We start from the raw sequence: 16256 nt of genomic DNA, 5'->3' as shown, positions 1-16256 counted from the left end.
GTGGGCGAGCCTGGGCTGCGCGCAAGTTACTCCCCCTCGCCCCATCCATCCCTCCCTCCCTCCCTCCCTCCCCGAGCCGGGCCACTCAAGGCAGCGCTGCCGGGGGAGGAGCTGGGGGGCGGCGGCAGCGATGGAGCCGGGCGAGCGGAGCCGGCGGGCGGCGGCGGCGGCCTGAGCCCCCCGCCGGCGGCGGCAGCGGCAGCAGCGGGGCCCCCCTACCCCCGGCGCCGAGCCCACCCTGAGGAATGAGCGCTTTCCAGGCAGACCTCCTCCTCCTCCTGCTCGCCTGCTTCCTCCTCAGCCACGGTAGGAGCCGGCGCCGCACTTTAGTTTCCGAGCCCCCTCCTCAGTCCCCCGTGCGACCCCCGGGTGTGTTTGGTGCTCGGCGCACAGGGGAGGACGGAGAGGGGGGGTTGGGGGGTTGCGGAGTTTTTTTGTGTTTTTTCTTTTTTTAAAAAAAAATTTTTTTGCACGCATCCCTGCCTTAAAAAAAAATATATATCTTTAGCATGCAAATGAGTTCTTTCTGCTCCAGCTCCGCTAATTAGATCGTGGTTGTGTGTAAACATGGCATTGCTCAGCAACAGCCCCCCCGTTGACGGTGCTGGGGTGGGGTGGGGGGGTGGGGGCGATGCTGGGTGCTTTGGGGGCAGCAGGGGCTGGCTGTAGCCCGGGATTGCCGCTGGCTGCAGGGCTGGGGAGCGCTTTGCTCTGGGGAGGGGACGGACAGTTGCTGTGAAAGCAGCCAGCCGAGAAGGGGGAACCCCTGCGATTTTATTTTTTGGGGGCGTTGGGGGGATACATCCAGCTCCCACCTCCCTGGCAGCACAGGAGTGGGGAAGGAGCAAGGGAATCTGCAGGAATTTCCTCGGTAACTTTGCTGCTGGCTTGTCCTTAGCCCAAGAAGAAGGGTTTTGGGGGTGGTTTGGGAAGATGTATCCACCGTGCTGCTGCGTGCCTGGTCCCTGGGCTATCCGTCACCTGTGGAGGACGCGGAGCTAGAGCCAGAGCCGAGCCTCCTTCTGTCTGCTGCTCATCCCTTCGCCGTGCTGGAGCCAAATGCCATCTGTGGCACGCTGCCGTGGTCCCCAAGCCAGGGCTGCTTTTGTCAGGGTATGGCTTGGGGTTGCTTTAAAAAAAAAAAAAGAAAGAAAAAACCCACGCAGCTAGTCCATCTGTTGATTAAATGAAGGATAAAACTTTTGGAGAGAGTGGAGCTTCTCAGTGGGCAGCTGGTTTTTTGCTCAGCCAGACACTGCTGCTGAACATCCCCCACCATACACTGCGTTCCCCCTGTTCTCTGGGCAGGGAAGCCGTGTCTAGAGGTGGTTGCACTTCTGCTTGTCCTTACTGCTTCTCTTCCTTGGCTTGGATGCGATGCTGAGCTCTTGCTCTGCCCTCCCTTCTCCTTTTCTCTTTCCCTCTCTCTGCTTGTACTAATATTCCTTCAGGGAGAAAGCTGTGTTTGCATTCGCCTTTGCTTCTGCACAAAAGAAACCCACTGTGTCTTCCATGTAGATTTCTGGCTGAACAAATTTGAACTCTCCCTGGTACAGCAGGGCAGCAGCAGGTCCGGGGATAGAAGCAATTTGGAAGCTTATCCTGGCCTTCTTGTTTCTCTCCCTGCTCCCCTGAATAACTCAACTCCCTGCAGGTCAAATGGCAGTTTGCTAGCAGAGCCGAAGAAGTTTGTCTCAGATCCAGCGGGGATTTGTTTCTGTTTTTCTCCCCCTCCTCTTCCCTTCTGCAGCCATTATTTTTAATAAGGGCTAATGCACTTTTTAATAGTGCTTGTGTTCGAAAGCTGCCTCGGCTCTGCTGTGCATAGCTGGAGCTCAGTTGATTTGTCTCCCCGTCTGCACCGTCAGGAGCATGCATCTGGTACCTTGCTTATTCATGCCGGCTTACGAGGCAGGGAGACGGTGCCTTGGCGAGCATTTCAGGCTGTTTGCTGCTGCAGTAAGAATCGAATGCATCTCTGTGGAGTTGCTGCTTGCAGTACGTGGGAAGGGGGCTGTCAGCAGCCTTGTGGTTTTTCCCTTTGGGGTGAAGCCATGTAAAGATCCCTAACAGGCTTTAATGCAAAAGATTCCTTAAACCACATGGTGGTCTGGGGAAAGAGTGGCCTGGATGTAGGAACGGAAGCTTATTTTCTAGCGTATGTTGTATTTGCCTCCCCTGGTATGTCCTGATGTGGCACTTGCTTCTGGGGGGCAACAAGGCTTGTAGCAGTGGGGGCTGCGGGAGGGGATGCAATGTGTGCATCCAGAGGGTGGCTGTGCCCTACTTTGGAGGGAGCTGGTGGGCCAAAACTCACTTGAAGGAATAATTAAAATGGCTTGACCCTGCCAATAAGGAGTTTCAGTGGCTCCTTTCTGTGAGCAAGGGGTAGGCAGGACTGCATTTACTTGCCTGGAAAAGCAAAGTGGCTTGCAGGGATTTGCCATAATAAGGCAGGCAGGACTTACAATCCTCTGAGCCAAGGGCAGCCTGCATGGGAGGATGATCTCTGCAGAAAACCTCTCTCAGGATCCATGGTCCAGATACTAGCTTAAAAAACCAACAACCTCCCTTACACCAAAGCTCCTCTGTGAAAAGGGCATTTTCCCTCACCAAATCTGTGCCCTTGGGTTCATACTTGACGGGCCCTGTGCCTCCTTGTGGCACACCAGCTTCCTGCTGTTTCAGCCCTGCAGGCTGAGACTTGGGCTGGTGCTGAGCTCGCAGGAAAGGTGCTGGGGGCTCCCTGCCTGGTGCTGTTGCAGCCGGGCTCTGAGCACGAGCATCGGTCAGGGAGAAGGAACTCCTGCAGCTGGCTTCTGTGCCTCTCTTGAGGTGACGCAGGAAGAACAAAGTGCCTTTCCTGGACTTTCATCCGTGCACATGGTCTGAAGCAGCCTGATTTCTTTCTCTGAAAGTTGCCGGCTTGGTGTTTTCCTACAAGGCTGTCTTTCCCCTGGTTCTACCTGCTCTTCTGTCTGGCCCCCAGGACCTGTGCCTGGAGCACGGCTCTGCTGCAAGGCGAGATGAAGTCGCGGCAGGAGTTGCCTCCTGCTGAGACGAGACGTGTAGTGCCCCTCTGTGAGAAGCAATTGCTGCTGCCATGAAACCAGCTGCCCTTACCTCTGGCTGGTGAATTGCTTGCCCTCCAGTGCTCCGGCCTCATCCGAACTGAGTGAGACTGGAAGCAACTGGGGAAGGTGGCCAGGCTGGGGGAAGGAGCAGCCCTGAAGACACGCACACAGCCGCCGCCTCCTCTTGGTGCCCTGCATTGTAATAACCTATATGAATTTGGCAGGATCTGAAATTTATCTTGGATGGGAAGACTCCTGCCTGTCTAGGAAACTCTTTCCAAAGACATGTTTGCTTTCCCTCAGGGTGATGAATACCAAGTTCTCTGGGTATTTCAGGGTATGATTTCCTCCATCGCAGATAGCTTGGTTCCTTCGTAAAGTAAATTCCTGGCAATCAAACCAGGATCTTCTGTCAGAGGGACCCATTATTTGCAGCAGTAGCTCAGCTTCCTAGTGGCTTTAGTGGCTTGTCATCAGGCCCCAGGTGAGAAAGGTAGAATTAAGCTGATGAGTGAAACCAGACCAATCCCACCCACCACCATTACCTGCGGCCGGGGGAGCCTGAGGAAGGTTTCAGGGAACAGAAATGCCAGCCTGCGGGGAGGTAGGTGCATGCGTGAGGGCTGGTGACTGCTCCCCGCTGAGCCTGGAGAGTGCGAGGGGCACTCAGGGCTGTCCTGCCTTCAGCAACCGTGGGCCAAAGCAGAGCCTGCTAATGAGAAGCTAGGAAGTCTGTGGTGCGGCAATCCCTCCTTAAAGTTGGTTCCCCTGCCCTGCAGAGAGCAGGGTAGCTGTGCAAGGGAAATGCCTCAGCCCGTTTCCTAAACCCAGCAGGTGACTCTCCACTCTGGGAGGCTGGTAGGGAAGTATACGGGTGGTACTGAAGTGCCATCCAGGTGGTTCTGTCCTGGGGGAACAGTGCAGGATTGCCTCCTCCAATGTCTATCTTAACACAATTTAATTTGTGCATGCTTCCCCATTTTCCTTCTGTACCTCCTGCAGTGAGATTCACAGGCAGACCGCAGCCAACTTTGCTCAGGCTGGCTTTCTCGCAAGGTTTCAGAGATTTGAAAAGCCCACAAGGGAGGAGCCATGCCTTTGTTCAGGTGCCCTTTGCCAGAGGGAGGAAAGCGAGGAGAAACACCTGCCCTGATGCTAACGCTGCATACCTGACCGCCTTCCCCTTCCAAGGTGGCGCGGAGGTCTCGGGCAGTTTGCACATCTTGCACAGCACATTTCGGGCAGGTGATGGCTGGTTCGGGGCTTTCCTGTCCTTTTACAGGGACACCAGTCGGAGCAGGAGCATGTGCTGAAAGGCCTGACAGGTTACCAGCACTGCGTGTCACCAGCTTCCAGGCTCTCTGTACTCAGGCTGCATATGTTAGAATAAAAAGGCTTAATGCTCTTCCTTCTTTTGTAGCCGTAAATAAAGGGGAGAGGCTGACGTGCTCCTTAGGTTGTGAGTTGGCTGAGGATCAAGGTCTTTGAATAAACTGTTTTCTTACAAGCAGACTGTGAGGGAGAGCGTGGCTCACTTCAAACCTCTGATTTAATGATCAGTTCTGTAAGTTTGTACCGTGCTCCTGGCATTCAGCTCCTCAGCATGCTGGGTGGAGGGACTGGATGAAATTGCGGCTGGAGAACTGGCTTTACATCACTTCCCAGCTCTTTCCAGTAGGATTTAACAGCTTTTCTCTCTCCTTTATTTTTATTAATTTATTTTAAGACCAGCGATTTTATAACAACAATTGATGAAGGCCCTAATTTAGCTTCTGTTCAGGAGCAACACCAGTCTTCCCATGACTTCACTGGGTGCTGCTTCTGGACGGAGAGACACGGAACAGCAGTGACTGTGTGCAAGCTTATTTTATAAATCAATAGGTAGTGAAACAAATTGGTTGTAAATCAGTCTCCAGCTTTTTTTTTTTCTTTTTTTTTTTTCTTTTTCTGGGATTTGAGGCAGTTGGGGAAGCTGTAAGCTTTTAAGGTGGTCTATCCTGCCTGGGGCTGGCAGGGGTCCCGGTTCCTGCAGGGGGGTGTGAGTCCATGGCCTGTGGTATTACCTTCAAACATGTCAGGAAAAGCACAGGACTTCTTTTGGCTGCGAAGAACCTAAGCTTAAAGCCTGAACTGCTCTTCCCAGGCAAGGTTTGAACAGCGGGATTCTGACATGCACCCAGAACTCAAGCATTTCTGTCCCTGCTTTACTGCACCCTAGGGCATGCCTCTGCTCCAGGCTATTGGGAGAGGAAAGAGGAGAAAATCCACTTCTGATCTGTGGGTTGTGGTGGGACAGAGCAAGCACTGGGTTCTGGTCTTAGAAACAGTGGCCTGCCTGCTATCCTGGCTGGATATGCCTTTGAGTGTGGTCAGACTGGGTCCCACCAGCAATGCAACAAACAACCAGCTTATTTTTGCCTCTCCCTGGCAGCAGTAGCAGCCTCCAAAGTGGACCAGGAGGAGCTGCAGGTCACAGGGCTTTTACACGGCTCTTTGTTTTACTGTGCTGTATTAAGCAGCTGAATACTGAAATAATCTTTGAGCTGTACCTCTGGCAGCGGGCTCTCAGCTCCTGCCTCTTTTTGTCACATGCTATGCAAGTAGGAGGTGGAACACTTGCATTGTTAAATTCAGATGCTAACTTCAGGATGAGATCTTGTCTCAGTGTGTTCATTCAACGCCCCCACTTGCAATGGAAGCTACAGCAAGCTTTTGGTCTGTACCATTTGGGGCTCTCGCGGTGGAGCAGGATATAATTGTTTTTGAGGGCTCTGCCATAACTGCTGTTCGTTAACCATTGGTGCAAGCACATCAGACTTTCAGCTAGGATAATAGATGCTGTCTTTTGTTTCCAATTACATTGTGCTTGGTGGAATTGCTGCACAGGCTGGGTATGTGTGTGGTCAGCTCATGGATAACTCACCTTTGGGTACTCATGAGTTCATGTTCTTGGGCCTGTTGTTGTCATTTTCAGTATGGCAAGTGGCACTGCCATGTGGTGTGTGTCTTCCCTGGGTGTGCCAGGGTCTGGCTGGATGCTACAGCACCAAAGGATTGAAAATGTCAGGTGCTCTTTGGGTGAACAACGCTGTCTTTGTGAGAAGGGAAATACACAAAAAGTTCAGTTTTTTGGTTTATTTTTGAATTGTGCCGCTGAGCAGGACACGTGGCGAGCTACAGGAACCTTGCTAATTATAGATTAAATGTGCACTGAGGGTGGAAGGGATAAAGTTTCTTAAACTTACTGTTGGATGAAGGATCAAAGCTCTGTGCTATAGGTCCAGTATTACTTTGTTTTCCCCCAGGCAGGGAGTGAGTGGGAGAAGCCGTTGGGTTTGTAGTCCCACCTTACATTTTGGGTAGGTATTCATGTGTTGATATTGCCTACCTCGTTAAAAGATGAGAAAGAAGGGGCTTCTGCTTCTCAGACTTTACCCTGCCCCCCCCTCCACTAGCATAAATGAGTATTCAAGCTGTATGCTGCCAGTCAGTAAATGTCAATATTGGATAAGTGTTTCCTTTATATCACTGCAATTTAGCATAAGCTGCTTGGAAACAAATGTCTTCCATAAGCATGAGGTGTTTCAGTAAGTACACAGTCAACATTACTATGAGGATTAAATAAATGTCAGCCCCACTTGTGTGCTCTGCAACAAGTTAAGACAGCCGAACTTGCATAATGGCCGGTGTGGCAGTGACAACAGGAGGGAATTCACGTGTCTCTGCTGCGAGCCTGGGCTGGAAGGATCCGTGTTGTGTGATGGTACCTGGATGCCCAGGGGGTAGAGATGGGCATCTTTGATGCTGGCTGGCAGTCTGCACCAGAAAACTTGGTTTGGGCACTGTAGGCTCGGGCAGGTGGAGATGCTGGCGCAGCACGTGTACACCGGTGCATGTGTGTCCAGGCACCAGCATGCAGATGGATCTGCCTCTGTCATTTTCAGTGCAAACTGGGAGCCGCTTGGCTGCCATTTGCTGTCCCTGGGAAGTGGGGCTGAGAGCTGAGGCTTGGCTGCTGTCTGCTCTGCAGTGGGGAACGTGTCTGTAAGCTCCACGCTTGCCTATGGCTGAAGGTTTCCCAAAGCTGCTGTGGTGCAGGCCATCGTTAGTCCGTGCTGGCAAGGCTTAGGCATGTGAAGATAGATGAGGGGAGATGGTAACCTCTGGCTGCTCTACCTTCAGCTGCAATAGTTTCTCTCTGCCAAGCAGGCAAGGGGACCTAGCTGCTTTAAAGGGAACTAAATCCAGCCAGCACATTAAGGTGCTGCTTCGTTGTCAGCAGAAGCTCAAATCCTTTTCTCAAGTTGCTTGTGGAAGAAGCCCTGCTCTTTACCAGCCCTCCCTTTGCATCCCCACTAGTCACACAGAGATGTCACTTGGTGCTGACTTGGTAGGTCTGTGGCAAGCTTTGTGCCTTCTGCCAGCAGGGAGAGAAAATGTGGGAGCACAGTGGGGGGCTGAGCTGGACAAATCTCCATCCCCAGCAGTGCAGAACTGCTGCTTTCTCCCCAGCTGGCAAGTAGCTGACTACAGTCACTTGTTCCCAGCTGCATGAGAATAACTGTAGACAAAATCGTTAGCAGTCAGATGAGCCTTATCAGCTCCTCTAGTGCCTCTCTCTGCCTCCGGTCCGTGTGGGCTTGCTACCCTGTGGAGTGTGTATTTTAATGACTGGCCGTTGTTGTTCCAGGTGACTTGAGCAGAGATCGCAGTCACGTCCTAGGAGCCCTTGTGAGCAGTCGGAGGCTTTGCTTCTGGTCCATGGAGCCGCATATAACTGCGGCTTTCGCCTCGTTAGGCTGCGCATTTATAGTGCTGAAGAAGCAGCTCGAGGACCTGTGGGGTGTCTTAAATTCAGACCACGGGCAGGGAGCACTGGGGGTCCGTAGGGGTAGGAGTGCCCAAGTATCTAGAATACCAAAGCAGGTCACCTGGCAGAGCTGATGCAGTTTGTATCCTCACTTTTTCGGTTCAGCCTGGCGGTGGCAGCAGCAGCGCTTGCATGGAGCCATGCAGCCAGCTCCAACCTGCCAGCACCGGGCTCCTTTGGAGAGGCACAAGGAGACCTGGTGGGTCCAACAAGCCTGTGTCTGGCACCCCAGTCCCTTCCCCATCCTGGGCTGCAGGGATGCTGCTGAGGGTGTGGTGGGAGAAGAGCACTGGTCACCCTCTAGCATGGTTGGACACGTCTCCTATCAACCCATAAGGAATAGGGCAGATTGTGGGGTGACACTGCCAGGGAGCAGCATGTAGCAGTGGTGCAGATGCCATCACGTTGCTCAAAAAGCAGCAGGGGTGAGGGTATAGGAAGGATATGAGGGGCCGTGCCAGACCCACTGGTGATAATTGTGCCCAAGCCTGGTGGCACAGCAGGCAGAGGTGACAAACAGCCTGTGCACAGGGGGTGAGGGGGCACGGGGTGACCTCCTGCAGCAAGCAGATGCCATCGCTGGTCAGTGGTGCCTTGCTGGGTGGCTTTTTACTCTTTTGCTCTTTCCCATGAACTAATCTCAGGGTGAGGTTTAACACTCCTCTCTTCTTCTGGCTGTGTCTTTAATAAGCTGGGAGTGACAGGGCTGCCCCCCCCGCCCCTTCCCAAGTGCTGAAGAAACAGCACCAACAGATGCTAAAATTAGGCACAGCTGTTTGCAGTGTTTTGTCCTCCTGATCACAGTCTGACACTGTCTATGCTTATTCCTTGTCTTGTCCAGAGACTGGAAAGGTTTAAGATATCAAAGCTTTGAGTGGCTGTAAATTAACTCCTTGTGCCTAAGCTGAAGCCTGCCTTACTGGCAGAGGGTAGATTTCTTGTGATTTCCTTTATTTGTACTCATAATAATGGAAATTGCCTGGTAACCTCAAGATAGGCATATTCTGTCAGTACTTGAGAGGCAGTACTGACAAGGTTTTCCCTTGCTCACAAGCTTCCCCAAGGGAAGTATCTTCAGCCCTGCTGTCCCTCAGCCTTGACTTGCACAAACTCAGTTCCTGAGTGCAGCTGAGATAACTGCAGCAGCCCATCTCAGGCTGCAGGTGCCCAAAGTTGTCCTGAGTGAGCACTGCATCGAGGACACCGTACTCAGCTCCTGCCTTGGAGAGGTGGAGGATTCACCACGTGCTTTTGCTTGGGTAGTACACAGAGGTTGAGTTTGTAAGTTGGTCAGTGAGGTGGGTGCCTACCCCACATGGTTTCTTGGGTGGGCTTCTCCAGAAGGTGAACGTCAGTCTTTTTCTTTGTTTTTGAAAGCGATGATGGCTATCTGTGTTGCCTGCTGCCCCTTGGAAAATGTTCCTTCCCCTTCACTTGGGTTGCAGTGTAGGGGCTTAGTGTCAATGGTGCTGAGATGTATGCTTCAGAAAGGGCAGGAGGGGGAAACTTCATGGGAGAGCAGAAGTGCCTTTTTCTGTCAAGCCCAGCGCAGTGTAAATGTCACCTGCTGACAGATCTGTGATGATAGCAGCAGCAGCAGCACTACTGGGCTGAATGCGAGTTGGGGTCTTGCTTGGTGTTGTAAGTTTGAGGGATTTATTATTTTTTTTTCCTATCTTGTGTGTGTCTATCTCCTGCAGCAGGAATGGTTTCTGAAGATTCTTTTTGCTCCGGTCATACTTAAAATGATAATATTGGTTTAAGATTGACACTTTTGATAAGCTAGGGAACACGGTGTCCTTTGAAGTCTTCAAAGCCCCCTTCCATCAAATGGGCTGGGTAGAGAAGCAAATGGCAGGGCACTTGCATTGCCACGCTTTGGATGCAAGCCTCCTCCTGAGGTTGTGTTTCCTTTTGAACAGCAGACACCTCTCACCTTCCCCTTCTTCTCTGGGAGTTGCTGACTGCATCAAGGTGGTGTTTGCTATGCTCGCTCAGCATCTCCACACAGCTTCTTGTGTAGTATCTGTGATCTCCCAAATCTGCCTTTTTTCCCCTGTTTTCTGTGGTGGAAACAAACCAGAAGGGGGACATGATGACCAGGTGAAGCAGTTTTGGTGTTTTTTTTTTTTGTTGTTGTTGTTTTTTTTTTTTTTGTTTTTGTTTTTGTTTCTGGAAGCAAGTAGAGGAGTAGGGGAAGAGCGTAAAACACATCTGTTTGCTCAAGAAAGAAAGAAGTGCCCTGTGCATGTGCCACATGCCTGGATGCTCTCTGATGAGGTCTATACAGTGGTGCTTGTAGGGAACTCTTCATCCACCATCCTGATTACTCTGTAGCAGGTAGGTTTCCCTCTACAGTTTGGCTTTCTCCCAAGCATGCACAGAAATCCATGTAGTGCTTGTAACCTGTGCAAGCTGCTGCTGACTTGAGTGGATCAGAGTTGCTGTCCCAGTGGAAGCATCTCATTTGAAATCAGGAAGAAAAGCTGAAGTTTTTCTTCTTTTCAGCTGAAACTTGCTGTCGAACAGGAAACATCCAAGAATGGTGGATTGGAAACTTTAAGGTGGACTTGTCAAAATATTGCGCTTTGATATTTGCAGTCTTAACACTGAGCTTGGCAAGGTGCTTTTCAGTGCACTGACTGTTGTGAGTGCCATTTGTCTGATGGGTGAACGGAACTGGGAAGCTGTTGTAGAAGCTGTTTGACTGACGATTGCTGGCCACCCTTCTCTGGGGTTTGGAAATGGGATGGATGCAAATCTCTTCTTGCCTTTGGATCTGCCCAATGAAACCACTGTGACAGCTCTCACGGCGTGTTGATTTGTCACAGGATGCATAATGCTGGGACAGTGTTAACCGGATCTGTAAAGCATCTCGTGTAGGTTCAGTGCAGTGAGGTGTTGGCTTGACACAGTTGATTTCCCTTGGTCTGTTCGTGTGCTTTTCTACCTGTGCTCTGTGCCTGCATGGGCCCTACTTGGTCCTCACCGAAAGCCCCTTAAAATCTGCTTGTAATTGTTAGAAAATATGGAAATATTAAAAAGGTGCCAATGATATTTGTCTGGCCCTGGTGCATTGAGCAGGTAAAGGGAAGACCTTAAGAGGCAATTGAAGAGATTGATGGGCAGTAATGGGTGTAATAGTAATTTTTGTCCTGTGTTTTTAATAGTGATTGACGACAAACGCAGCTGGAGCCCCCGTGTGGAGACCAAGAGATGCAGTTAAATTACAGAGGCTTAACTTAATGAGGCCATGTAATAAAAATGAGGCATAATGAGCAAAGTCTAATAGTACTATTATGCTTGGGAGTGCTCTGGCTGAGAGCTGAGAAGGCAGCAGGGATGCTCTTTTGGGCAGGAAAGGCTTTGGCTGGATGAAGATGAGGCTGGGAACGTTCGGGAGACTTGGAAAAAAAATGTTGGCTAGCCACATCCCCACCTGCTTACCAATGGAAGTGGGGATGAATGAGCAGGTAGATGCCAGTCTAGGCTATGTGGGGTTTGACCCCTTTTTGTGTGGCTTTGGGCAAGTCTCTGCTGCTCTGGGTTTTAGTCGCTTTATGCAACCCTGCAGACATCCACGTGGGCATCGTGGCTACACAGGTCAAATCACGAGGGGTTCAGGTTTTGTGGCAGGAAGGGAAAGCAACGAGGCAGGGTACTGGAGCTGGCAGGTGGGCTCCAAGGCTCAGCAGGGCTGCGGTGGGCTGGTACACCAGCACCTTGGTGCAGGGGCTCGGTGCTGCAGCTTGCGTTGGCTGGATAGGGCCCTTCAGGGGGCGGAGGTGGGAGGTGGATTAGCGTCTGCAGAACAGTTACGTCCCCGCTGCTGTTAAATGTAGTTAAACTTGAGCGACTTCTAATCTAATAATGAAAGGAAGAGAAATAAGTGTTCTCAGTGATGCATGCCCCTCACAGTAAGTACTAATTGAAAACAGATATTTACTTTAAAATGAAAATGTAATACGATAAATGGTGGGTTGAGAATTTCGCGCATGTAGGAGGGAGAAGCGAGTGCAAGCAGACTCCCATCTGCTCTGCCCAAGCTGTGGGGCCAATGAGGAGCACAATTCCCACACCATGGGGTCAGTGGGTCAGGAAGCCCAGAGAAGGAACCCGAGGCTTGTGTTAGAGCAGAGCTCAGAGCCTTAACCTGCTAAAATTGGGGTGCATCTGGGTTCTCCTGTCTGACCTCGGACTGCAGAGGACCTTCCAAGCTGCACTGCTGTTCCTTCTCCTACGCTTTGCAGATTTTTTCTATACGAAGCTCCTGGGGAAGGAGATCTTAAGCCTTTTAAGACTGGGGACACATCATCTTGTCACTAGCATCATGGGGATGGGCAGTGGTGATGACCTTCCCAATGGTCTGTGCTGCTTCAGACCCACCTCCCTCCCCTGGCTCGTAGCCCGCCCTTGGTAGGAGAGGTGGCTGGTGCTGGGGAGGTGCTGCTGCCTTTTTGGGTGCTGCTGGAGCAGGGTGAGGTGGATCTCCAGGCCCCTCAGGCCAGCACGAATGGGCCTTGGTCCCCTGGGTGGACACATGGCTGGGAGTGCCCTGCTGGAGCATCCCTTGCTTCTTGGGCTCTTTTTGTTCATTTACCTCCTGTCCCCTGCAGCAAGTCTCTAGTAAGGCATTGCTCCACCAGCTGAAGCCAGAGAAGCACTGCTTTTTAAAGCCGTCCATAGGCAAAGTTCAGCGCTGCATGACCAGTGGCCATTAAAGGATGGGCCCTGACAAAAGCCCTCCCCAGCACTGTAATCTTCGGAGGGAAGCAGTCTGGACCTAATCCCTTCATGCAGAGCTTCCGCTCGTTTCTTCATATGGGTGCATTTGTATAATTTGCATTCTGCACTCTGATCATATGCATAGAATTCAAATTGAAATGGGGGCTTGAATAGATTTGCATGCTAATGAGGCGCTGGCTTTATTTATTTATTTGGAGCCCTCTCAGGCAGGCAGCAGTGTGCTGGGAAGCAACTTGTGCAGCTCCATCAATGACAGCAGCATGAAGACCCTCACTTTTCCCAAAGCCCATTTTTTTCCGTGCTGGTCCCTGCTCCAGCAGCGCTTGGCTCAGCCCTTGTGAACCCTTGTGCTGTCCATGGAGACCAAAGGCTGTAAGGTGTCACCTTAACTAGCCAGAGGTGCCTCTAAGAGCATGCTGGTGCCAGCTGGGAGCAGGCACCGATGTGCCATGTGGTGAAGCTGTGTCGGAGCTGTTTGTAGGCAGCAGCAGCCGCTTGATGCTGGCTGTGGCTCCGTGGGCAGAATGATCAGAGCTTGCCCCACTCCTCTCTTTGATCCTGCAGTAGTGCTCAGGGTTGGGGGGGTTACTGCTGGCCTCAGCTACCTGCTGCCCTCGGGGTGCTGCCCGTGGGCTTTGCTGGCAATGTGCATCAGTCTTGCTCTCCTGCCATGCGGTGCTGCTCTTCTTCACCCATGCTCTTCTCCCTCAATGGGAACATTTTGGCCTCTTTCAAAGGCAGCAGTAGAGGATAAAGTTTAGAAATCTTGAGAAACCTCCAGGTAGAGAAGGGGAAGCAGAGGGCAAGGGGAAAATGGGTTCCCCAAACTACGTGCCATTACTGGGGAGGAAAAGCCCACACTGAAGCCCAGCTGTTTTATTGAATCATAGCCCCACATTCCTCTGCGTTCCCCCTCCATGCCCCGCTCTGCAGCAGATGCACCCACTGTAGAACTGAGTGCTCAGCCTTCCTGTGCCAGCTCTCCCTCCCCAGCTGACTTCTGCTGCAGCTGAGTTTACTGCTGGCGTGCTGAAAAACGGCCAAGCGAGGGCATCAGAAGTGGCAGGAGGAATTGGGTCACATTGCGCTGCCCCAGGAGAGCGAGCTTCTCTCCAAGCAGTCTGGCATCCAGTTATTATTGTACGGGGGATGTTAGAGGTTGATAAGGGAGCTGTTCTTACTGCCAGTGGGGCTTATTTGGGGCTTATTGTATGTTCCAGTTTATATTTTAATATAGTCAAAGGTGACTTACAACTTTAATATTAATTTTAAAACCGATTGCTCGAGTTTATCTACGTGAAACCAGATTAATCTCAGCCTTCCTTGATCCTGCTGGTAGCTTTTTTCCCCTGGCTCGAGACACATGTGGCTTGTGTTGCACCAACAAAAGACGAGGAGGAAGATGTTTGCGTGGTGATAAATAATTGTCACAGGGTCTGCTTTTCTTCCAGAGAAATCTCTGCTCTGAGAGCTTAACAATGGCATCAGTGGGAGCTCTTGCTTTTGTATGAGGTTTTCTGTCTCGGCTTGCGGAGCGGGGCTGTGCCAAACAATGTCCAGCTTTGTGCTTCCCCTAGAAACCTCATTTTGTTGTTGTTTCTCCCTGCTTTTGCAGGCTCTCCATATTACGGTTCCTTCTGAGCCGTACTGTGCCACCTACATCACAATTTCTCATGCGTTCTCTGTGTGTCTGGGAAGGTGTTTTGTGCCTGAGATGACAATGTTTGGTGGGTGGAGGTGGCCTTGTGGCAGGGCTAGGAGGATCTGGGTGCTCAGCTGGAGGACCCAGCAGCTGCCAGAGCCACAACAGCTTGGGGATGCTTCTTTTCCTGGGTGCCTGACCCAGGGTGCTTCAAGCCACCTTCAAATCCACCAACACTTAAATGTGATGCATGTTAAGGTGGCTGAGGTTGGGCATCCAAGGTATTAGCTGCTTTTGGCAAAATTCAGCATTAATTCCAGGCTGCTGCTATTCCTCTGTAAGTGGAGGCTGGTGCTCTCTAACATTTTAATAGACATAAACCTAAATCTTGAGGTTTAATGAATCCCCTTAGCCTAGCTCCGGGACAAGTGCTGGTTCCTTGTGTTGCTGCAGATGCTCAGGGTCTAACAGCAGACTTTGCTGGTGCTGCCAGCCCCGTGGAGTGTCAGAGGGTGTTTGGCCTTTGTAATTGGAAGAAAAGGATCAGAGCCAAGTCTCTAGAGTCCTGTGGTCATGAATCCTCGTGTCTTAAGCATCGGTCAGCCTGTATTACCTGTGCCACTTGTTAAATTTACCAGAAATAATGGGTTTGCAATGGGCTGTGCTGGGTGTATTCTCCATACCCCAGTGAATGATTGCTGGAATTGAATGCACAGTAACCAACCCTTAACTTTCTTTTTATTTTGTGTGTGGGATAGTGTTCTGCTCCTATGGCACCACTCCAAAATGCTGTCCATAGCCCTTCTCATCCCAGCATTATGAAAAAATGCTTTTCAGAACTTATTATATGCAGGATGATATATGCAGGATACAGCGTGCTGTATGGAGGTATGCAAGATTGATGGGCTGAGGGCTGACAGCTGAATAAGCTCTGTGCATCTGACAGTGGCAGATAAGGTAAACTGAGGCACAGAATTCTTCAGCAGAGATCGTGCTAGTTTGTATCACAGAAAAGGGGGGAAGGAGGGAAGTGAACAGGGGGCTTCCTTCACAGAACTGCCCCATCTCCATCTTTCCCCATGTTGTATTTCAGCCTGGAATGGGAAATCATTAGGTATTGTGTGCTCACAAGCCAAACAGAAATGATCTCAAGACAGATGAGACCGAAGAGTCATTAGAGGCAAGACTTGACATTGTGCAAGTGAACACCAAGCAGCAGCCACATAAATCCCATTTGTTTTACATTTCAGAGCTTAATGAGACAGAAATCACATGGCAATTGTCATATGTGAAGGCAGAGATTGCTAGTTTGCATTTAACTAAAGCAACTGCCGTATGCAGCATCAGTGCCTGAAATTAAGCCGTGATACCTGCTCGCTGCGTTGCTCCTGCAGTGGGGGATGATCCTTGAGCAGCTCGGCACCCATCCTGTGTGTGTGAACCCTTGGCAGCTATCGCCAGGTTGTCTTGGAGGTCACCACCCTTGTGTTGTGTATTCTCCAAGTAGTGGAGTGTCACAGTCTTGCCGTGCAAAGAACTGACTCATGCAGTAGTCAAGTCTGGGAACCCAATTTTTGCTTGACTTCCACAGGTTAAGGATGCTCAAAACTCTTGGGATGACCTTCGGTGTGACATGTAGGATGTTGTACAGAGCATCTGAATGCGGTTGGTCCAGAGGTCAGCTGAAGCAGTGACCTTTGAGCTATCCTGCACCAGTGCACATTTCAGATGTTTTCCAAACCTCTGCAAGCCACCGGCTCCTCTGAATATTGCTCTCGGTGGTTTGCACGCCGAGTGAAGTGAGATTACAATGGTACCTTATGAGACTGTGGCAATACTTATCAGCCGCAGCTTCGTCCCTTGGTCAGGAGGTAATATCAAACCTGCTTTTTATAAAGCTGATGTTATTTTTAGCAGGAGCGGT

The 16256-nt window shown here is 51.0% G+C and overlaps 1 protein-coding gene across 1 annotated transcript in view; it reads left to right on the top strand.

Moving 5' to 3' along the window:
• Positions 1–245: 245 nt before the first annotated feature.
• KIRREL3 (kirre like nephrin family adhesion molecule 3) overlaps positions 246–16256 on the top strand; it is a gene marked incomplete at its 5' end in the record, with an annotated part of 321389 nt that continues 305378 nt past the window's right edge. The window contains one exon of the mRNA XM_084301594.1: positions 246–306. Coding sequence (XP_084157720.1) covers positions 246–306 — 61 coding nt within the window. The remainder of the gene's footprint in view (positions 307–16256) is intronic.

This window comes from Netta rufina (assembly GCF_964035555.1).
Source record: "Netta rufina genome assembly, chromosome: 25".
Classification (NCBI taxonomy): domain Eukaryota; kingdom Metazoa; phylum Chordata; class Aves; order Anseriformes; family Anatidae; genus Netta; species Netta rufina.
The sequence above is the reverse complement of the archived record's forward strand: the minus strand, read 5'-3'. Positions and strand labels throughout refer to the sequence as shown.